General features: G+C 43.1%; 2 protein-coding genes across 2 annotated transcripts; one reads left to right on the top strand and one right to left on the bottom strand.

The window, feature by feature from the left end:
* On the bottom strand, positions 1-2,682 carry APUU_71263S (Zn(II)2Cys6 transcription factor; the record flags this gene model as incomplete). The annotated part of the gene is made up of 5 exons (XM_041696228.1): positions 1-1,273; positions 1,334-2,013; positions 2,090-2,170; positions 2,228-2,470; positions 2,542-2,682. The coding sequence occupies 5 exons, from the start codon at positions 2,680-2,682 to the stop codon at positions 1-3; spliced, it is 2,418 nt and encodes an 805-aa protein (XP_041561879.1).
* Positions 2,683-8,388: 5,706 nt separating this feature from the next.
* Positions 8,389-8,742, top strand: APUU_71262A (uncharacterized protein; the record flags this gene model as incomplete). The annotated part of the gene is made up of 2 exons (XM_041696227.1): positions 8,389-8,572; positions 8,636-8,742. 2 exons carry the CDS (start codon positions 8,389-8,391, stop codon positions 8,740-8,742), a joined length of 291 nt encoding a protein of 96 aa, XP_041561878.1.

Genomic DNA, 8,742 nt, shown 5'->3' with positions numbered 1-8,742 from the left:
CTAGAACTCGTAACTGTCAAATGAGAGTAAGACTGGATCCAAGGAAAGAGGAACTTGCTGCTGCTCATCCACGCTCTCGGAAGCCGTATAGTCCGGACCCCAGTTCACAACGTCCTCCTGCAGCTTCATGGATCCAGGACCGAAACTGTCTAACCTTTGAAGTCCGGAGGAGGCTTCTTCTCCTGCTAACAATACAGCAGAAGGCGCGTCTTTTGAATCCAATGCCTTAGCCGGTGCAACAAGATAAAAAAGTCTCTGGCAAATATGGAATGCGCGCTTCGAGCTAGAGTCTTGACTTGCCATACTGTGTAGCCAGAGAAGGGCTTTCTTCGACGCGTCACGAACTGCCTCGATCCCTTCTCCCTCGTTTTCCTCCCGTTTTTGCTCCCCGTATGTGGTCATGACTGGAACCAGGCTGATGGAAAGCTGAATAAGCAGGACTGTCAACGCTCGCATTATCGAATGTAATAAAATCCACCAGGGCACCATATTTGAGATCCATTTTATATCTGGTTTGTCAGGGAGAACCGAAAGAAGAGCAAGAGCAAAGTGAACACAGGATTTTGCTGTATCTTCCTCAAAACGGGTGCGAGGAATCCTGATATTTGTCCCATTTTTGAAATCAGGATGGGTAAGACACGGACGGTTTAATATAATCTGAGAGCTGTAGTAGGCTATGGCAAGACCAACTTGTTCTCGGCAGTCGCACGCCACGTTCTTTCTCGCGTCATCATCATTGTAAGTGGTAAACGCAAACGCTGGTTGAAGGCTAGACAGCCATGATTGTAGCTTTCCTCGGTAAAATGGGATTTTGCTTCGAAATCTGTCCGTGGTGGCAGTTACCCTGTAAACAACGTTGGTGGCAGCATGCATGATGACAGAAAGGTCCACGAGATGAAAGAAGTATAGAGACTGACTGGAACCAATGGTCCTAAGCCACTGGTCTCTTGCATTTAGTTCTGTGTTACTTGCGTGTATAGTCCACCGAAGTCTCCTTTCGCGCGAAGCGGCATTTTTTAACAGTTCCTCCACTTCCGGCAGCTGGAATTGGGCTTCGTCATATGGCAATGGTAAATACACAGACATGGATTGGTAGTTAACACACGGTGTACGGCCAGTCATGCTGGAGAGCACATGCTCCAGAGCGAAAATTGACCACCAGATCCGAACACGCGTCTCCTTGGACACCGGGTCAATCTGGTTACCATCTGCGCGGAGATTAAGCCCCATAGAGATTGCCAAGCGCGCAGCACGGCCATTTGCCTGCCATGACCTAAGAATGTCAGAAATATCCATCTAATCGGTATATCTCATAACCAGGAGCAAAGCGTACTGGTTTACTTGACCAGAGGACAGATAATAAATTGCTAGCAGTAGGTCAATCTGGACCTGGTATAAGCCCATATATTCGGAAGTCGTGCCCGGAGTAGTGCTTAGAGCTATTGCTCGCGATAGGAAGACGTTATCATCAGTATCTCCCCCAGAGACTGGTTCTGATAGTCTGTAGCATCTGAAGCCCACGGCGAGTACCAAATTAAAAACAGCAAGCCATTTTCGCGAAGGCTGTGTTCTAGAATACGTGAAAGCCTGATCAAACTGAAAATTAAATAATGATTTATTGATAAGTGGAAACGAAGGTGAGACTGATTTGAAAAAAAAGCTCAGCAGGTGAGCCGCCCACTGTTTAGGCGGCAGTGATCTTGGTTCGGGGGAAACGGTTTCGGGTATTCGCATATGATCAAGATGATAATTCATCGATGTGATAGAATCCTCAATATGTGATAAACGGTGTTGATCCCTATCTGCATTCAACTTGTTGACTTCAGTACACAGTTTTTGCAACCATGCAATCTCGGATGCCTTGCCAATATAGCCTATTGCCCTGCTGGCATCGTCGCGGTTGGGATCTTCTGTCAAAGTATCAACCTCGTCAAGGAACTCGACAGATATGGAGGACGATGCCGTAGGAATAGGAGTGGCGCTCCTAGAAACATATTTTTGGAGTCTAAGAGACTGGTTTCCAACCAAGAGACCTTAACGAGATTTTCTTATATATGACGCAAAAATACATTATAGGTGGTTCACGTACCATGAGTCCATCCCTGGCAAGATCATCTACACCTTCCTTGAAGGTTTGCTTCCGGCTATCAACAATTTGTGTTTCTGAGACCTAATAGAAAGATGTTAATCTATAACGAAACTATAAAGTCTGCAGCGCGCCACAAACCTGCTCAGTGTCTGTAATAATGTCATCTTGAACTGCTCGCCCTGAGTGATATTCCCTCGCAGCGAAAAGTAGACAGTCGAGTTGTGTCTTATCTCCTGCATTGAATGCTTCAATGATATTGTCTAACATTCGCAGTACTGTTTGAAGCTCTTGCTCTGCACGTCTCTGTGCACATTTTTTGCGTCTATCGCGCCCGACTACAAACACGCAGTTGCGGCCGGACGAAATACATTTATCACATGGCTGGGTTCCACTGCACTGTTAATGTTCCGTGTTAATGATTGAAGAAGGTAGGTAAGAGCTCATCCCATTACTTTAGTTTTCCGCTCCTTACATGCTATGCATGCATTTGATTGTTTTGTTCTTCGGGGGACAGGCGGAGACGGTTTGAACAAGGGATCAGATGGGAATGGAGCAAGGACCCGTGCTGGCCGACAATCAGAGTGTGCTGTCATAATCAGAAAATGGGCTTGAAACTCTGAGATATTAAAAGCAATAAGGGTTACAGGTTGGGGGAAAATGGCAGCTCCTTGCTTTCTTAACAAAGCCCATTGCAATCCAGATTATTACGTCAGTGGCTGGTAACTAACAACCTAGTTAGTTAAAGGCTCCCCTTGCATTTAGCTAATAAATCACGCACTGAGGGGAGCATAACGTCATTATAAGTGTGCACGGGGCTTTTCACTCTCCTTGGCAGGGCTGACTCATCTCTGTAAGCTGGCTAATTATTTAGATTGAGTATTGTAGAGACCATTTCTCTGGTACAGGTCAACCGAAGTGATTCTCCGGGAGGACTTCGTTCATAGGGTATGACCGGCGGAGGCCTTCAGGGGGACTGTTGCACCAGAATTTTTATGCTTCCGAACCTAGACAAAGAAGCCCGTGCGATCTGCCGCGATTGCTTTAGGCTTGCCCTGATTTGCGAGTACGAAAACCCAACTTCTGTGGCAGGGTCCATATCATGATTACCTCGTCGGTCGGCCTTCGCTCGTACCTTTGCCCGGGTAGGGTTAGCCTTCTAGCCGACCTGAACCTTGGCCGTCTCCGGTTCACGTCCACACGAATACAACCCAGCCCATATCAGTATAGTAAAGGGCAACTCCTCTCATGTCAGACTCTCAAGTATTGTTCAACCTTTACAGACGATTTTTTGCTCAACTCTAATTATGTGTAGGTCTGAAGTTCATGACACCACGAGCATTAATAGTAAACAGTAGAAAGATCCTCTAGGAGATTATATTACTCTTTATTATAAAAATAAAGATTAACTTCTTCGTGGCACCTATATAGCTAGTCATAACTATATAAAGAATAGATCTATCCTTAAATTTACCCAGGCCACACACCACGCCGAAAAGCCAGATTTAATAAAGAAGCAAAATCATGAAGATATATAGCCATCAGAGAAGAGCCTTATAATTATACCGGAGATTAGATACAGATACTTTCTTAAGGAATAGTAAAGTTAATATAGGATGTATTAAATCACAGATATAATTAGAGATAGAGTAGTAGCTATTATATCACCTGTTTAAGTACTACTATCACAAGCAACTTGACCACCACCCTTTTACTAGGTTTTAATAGCGTTTAGGCAAGCTAGAGACTGGGTTAATAGATAGAAAGTAAATATAGTATTATTACTACTATAGAGTATTACTCTGGTTTTTTACTAAGTATTATACTCTAGTACACCTAGATCACACCTGGACTTCTCTCTAGATATTATTCTGAGAATAACCTCATAATCTCTATCTAAGGCTGCTTCCCATCTCTCCTTAGCTCCAGTAGAAGATTTGCCTCTTTAAAGAATTATTTCTTACTCTTCCTTAAGCTTTCTTTATCCTTCCCGCAATTATGTTAATCTTATTTAATTCTATAGAAAGAGCTTAAGCTTAAACAGCTGGTTTTCCGTACATCTCCAGCTGTTATGGGCAAGGCCCGAAGCGAGCTAGTTGCGTACTAGATACACGATGGAATAGCTGAAGAACCAGGATACAGGGGCTGTTGGAGTTCTGACATGGCCAACAGGGATGAACACGTGACCTTTTAATGCCTGAGGCCGAACTCTTAGGACACGATGCCTGAGGCAGAGTTGATAATAGGGCTCCGGCGGAGTTCCCATAACACCAGCTTCACATACTGTGGGTGAAAAATCTGATAAGCAATATAGTAGAGCACCTTTAAATAGCCAAGAAAGGAATTATAAACAATCATTAGTTAATAGCAACATAAAGTGAGAACAAAGAGCAGTAAAGGAGTCACCCCCAGACAAAGAAGAGACTCAAGACCGTTTATAAGCGCCCTCGTCCGGGTATCATGCCTTTCACTTAATACCTGTGCAGTGTCCACTAACAGAGTAATAGGATACACCAGGACTGGCGTTATGTTGAGAGGGGCGCAGTTGTTGACTGTTATAGATGTGAGGATGGTGGCTTGTCTGAGTACTGCTATTCTGACTACTCGCCCTTTCGCTAGAATCTCAGTAATAGCCAGGTAGGCCGTGGAGAACAGATAGAGAATTAAGATATAAATAAATTACCTCAGAATCAATAATACTGTTGACAGCTGGTGGGACTGAGAGTTAGAGATTAATATCCTTCTAAGACCCGTGGTTAATAAGGATTACCGGGTTAATAAGAATATTATTCTGTATATCTAGAAGTCCTAAGAGCTCTTCCAGGCTGTTACCTGAGCTAGATATACTCAGGGATGATAGACCATCCCCTATAAAATCTCCCTAAAAGAGGGGCGGCTCGGTTAGGATACCCGTGTTATCCTAAAGATCACAGCAGGTAATTATATCTAGTTCTAAGATATAAGACACTAAATTATTTAGAGATGCCGTGGTGTGGCTAGGAGTCTCTAAATATATATATATTTCTAGTGCAGTTATATCCTGTGGTTGGAATTAAGAGCTTGACAGTGGTAGACATGGCTGAGTATCAGTATTAATAGGCATACAAACTTCGGCTGGTGACCGCACAGGGAGGTGATACTTAGGAGGTGGCAAGATTAGACATGCACAACCCGCCCCAAAATCCTGAACCCGATCCGCCCCGAACCCGCATGGGTTTGGGTTCGGGTCAACTATCTAGAACCCGCGGCTTAGGGTTAAACCTGCAGAACCCGCACTAAACCTAGTATAGTAATAAAATAGGGTTATTATAATTAGCCCTATCCTATTTAGGTAATAAAATTACTGTATTAGGTTTAGTGCGGGTTCTGCGGGTATTTGCGGGGCGGGTTTAGCAAGATCTTGACCCATGCGGGTTGGGGTCCGCGAGGCCTTGACCCGCCCCAACCCAACCCGTATGCATGTCTAGGCAAGATACTTAAAAGGGAGTCATAGCAAGGTTTAGAGCAACAGAGATTTTAGATTCTTAGAGAGCATAGCTTAGGTAACTTACGTAGTAGGGATAGCTTCCTGAAAGAGGGAGCCCACAGCTTAAAGCTGTTCATATAAAAAGCGGGAAGCATACTATGGGCAATAAGGGGGTTTGCAGGTATATTATGGCAGACAAGTGATTAGAAAGAGGAGAGGAAGAGGAGAGGAAGAGGAGAGGAAGAGGAGAGGAAGAGGAGAGGAAGAGGAGAGGAAGAGGAGAGGAAGAGGAGAGGAAGAGGAGAGGAAGAGGAGAGGAAGAGGAGAGGAAGAGGAGAGGAAGAGGAGAGGAAGGGGATGAAAGCTGGAGGGTAAAGTGCAGGTTGCAGGAGAATCAAGTTAAGATATAATCTTTACGGGCTCGATCACCCTCTTTATACTTATCTTTAGTTATTCAGTAGTACACCATTCCGTCTCTCTTACTAATAAAAGTATTAAAGTAAGTTGTTCCCTTCAGCATCTTTATTAAGTCTATTAATATATCTGTCTTAATCCGCGAGTACTACCTTAGGGCCGGGATCCAGTATTCTATACTAATTATATCTAGGCGCTGTAGCTCCTACCCTTATATATCAAATATACTAAAATAAAGAAGATAAATACAGTAATTTTACCATTAGCTAGTAAGTAGAGTAAAGATACGTAAATAGATTAACCCTAGTTAAGTATAAAGATAGCTATAGAAGGGAGAAGCTAGTTCACCCTAGTATTACTTATATACTGTAAGCTAGATCTAGTAGCTGAATAACTAGAAGATCGCCCTTTCTATACAGAAACTTAGAAGCCCAGCTGAAGAAATAGATAGAGAGATTTAAGATAGGAGACTATAAAATAAACAGTTAAGGATCTAAGAGTCCCTGAGAAGCCTAATATAGTAGTATAACTAGAAGAATCAGCCAGAAACTCTAAACATTACTTATTACTTAGTAAAAAGTGTGTGAACAGCCCTATTATACTATAATATTCTACAGCAGTACTGAATCAAGGGTGAAAGAAATAGCTTAATTTCTGATAAAGCCGTCCAGATAACCTATTAGTAACACCGGAGCTGAAAAAAAAGAAGAAGAGATTATTAAAAAGAGGGGAGTAGAGCGCGTCATACTGAAAAAAAATAATTATTAGGTAAGGCAGTATCTTAAGAAGGGGGCAGTACACCAGGCGAGAAGGACAGAAGAGGGAAAAGAGAAAAGAAAAATATATAGTTATTTAAGGGAGCGAGGCCGGGCTTATATAGATACAGCAGACAGGTTAAGGCAGTAGGAAAAGGCTGTAAAAGTAGTAAGAAGGTGATATGATCCCCGAAGCAGTCAATACTATACTACAAGGGGTAATAGGATGCCCGTCGGCGGCAGGCAGTGGTGGGCGGCAGGTAGACGGGTGCAATGAGGGCCATTTCCGGCGCCCCGCTAACCGTCACAACAGATACTAAATAATACTTTATAAATATAATAGCTAAAAGAAAGATCTAGACTACTTTAAGATTATTCTATAATTATAGAGATATTAAATATTCCAGCGGATACTATATTATGAGTCTATAGAGTCTAGACCTAACTAATAATAAAATTATAAGACCCTATCATGACTTGCTAAGTCTGTGCTACGTGACTCCTATTATATAACCCTTATAGACTGCTGCTAGAGTACTTAATACTAACTAATAGCTAACTTTTTAACGTAATTCCCGGTCGGTTCGTGTATCCCGGTCAGCTCGTACAACTCTAAAAAATCAAATGCGTTAATTATTTACTAACTTCAACTAGCTACCATGCCACGAAAAGCGTGTAAAACGAAGTAAGAATTAATTAAGTAAGAGGAAAGCAGGCCCGTTTTTCTTTTTCTTTTTTAGAACCGGATGTTGTTTATATCTAGATACTTGATAAGTTGCTTGGGTTAGACTTTCTTTTTCGTTGCACTTTGACCTAATTTGTGGACTGGAATGGTCATTGTAACTTGTTTCTCCTATACGAACTTTCGGGTTTACATTCTGTGTTAATTTGATGTCCCTCTTCTCATTGAAGGGTCATATTCGAAATCCATACCAATCTAATATCGTTTAAGAAACTAAGGAGTTTTATCAGTGGCGAAAGGCGGACTGTTCATGGTGTCGATTTGAGGTGTGGTATTCCTTTTGACCAGGCCTATCTCATGACCGCCGAAGCTATCTCGTACATCAGAGTGGGTTAGGTCAAATTGCCCGCGTCTTTACAAATTAGTATTAGGCGATCCGCGCAGCGAATAACAGAATATTACGTCCGCCACCAGTCAATAATATCTCCATTGATTCCCTCAGTGCTAATTTAGACGGTCTTTGTCAGACCCACGTTTAGCCATGGCTGTTGTTTCTATCGTTGCTTTCCGGATATGGCTAGCCACCCGAAAAATAGGGATGAACGTCTGCGGGTCAACCATGGAAGTAATGCCGAGCAACGAAACAGAGCACGTAAATCAGGTCTGCTCCTTGAGGAAAGAAAGGCTGATTAGTTCCAGCATCAGGCGTCCTATTTCCCCACCCACCATAGGGATATAGAGGAGACGTTTTAGGGCCTGCTATCTACGTCACAATATGACACATATCAGGTTTAATGGCTGGTTCGTGAAATTCAAAGGTTGAAAAGTCATTGCCCAATCACTACCGGATAGCCTAATGTCTCCATCATGGTCATATGTATAAAGCTGCGTTATCTCCTCCTGAAAACACACAACTAATCTTCCTTCATTCAAAACACCTTTCACTCTCAATTCGCAATACCAAAGCATTTCAGGTTTCCTTACAATGAAGTCTGTCATGAGTGGTCTCACCATATTCGCTGCCCTTGCAGCCGCTGGTACAATCGAGTTCTGCAGTGATACCGCATGTGGTTCGAGTTGCTCCGACCAGTCTACCTCGGGCCTGGCCTGTAGAGCTTTGGGTGGTATCAAGAGCACCCAGGCAACCCAGCTGGATGATGGTTGCAGTTGTGGGCCTTACCCCATTCCCTGCTGAGATTGCACTGTATATGCTAAAAGCTCGCCTACGCCAGTCACCATCTATACCGACGCCAGTTGCAGTGATAATGGTGTGGCTGTACCCTTGAACAGCTGCATCATCAACAATAATGGGTTCGGATCTTACAGCTATGATTGCTAG

The sequence above is a fragment of the Aspergillus puulaauensis genome, chromosome 7 (assembly GCF_016861865.1).
Source record: "Aspergillus puulaauensis MK2 DNA, chromosome 7, nearly complete sequence".
Taxonomy (NCBI): domain Eukaryota; kingdom Fungi; phylum Ascomycota; class Eurotiomycetes; order Eurotiales; family Aspergillaceae; genus Aspergillus; species Aspergillus puulaauensis.
The sequence above is the reverse complement of the archived record's forward strand: the minus strand, read 5'-3'. Positions and strand labels throughout refer to the sequence as shown.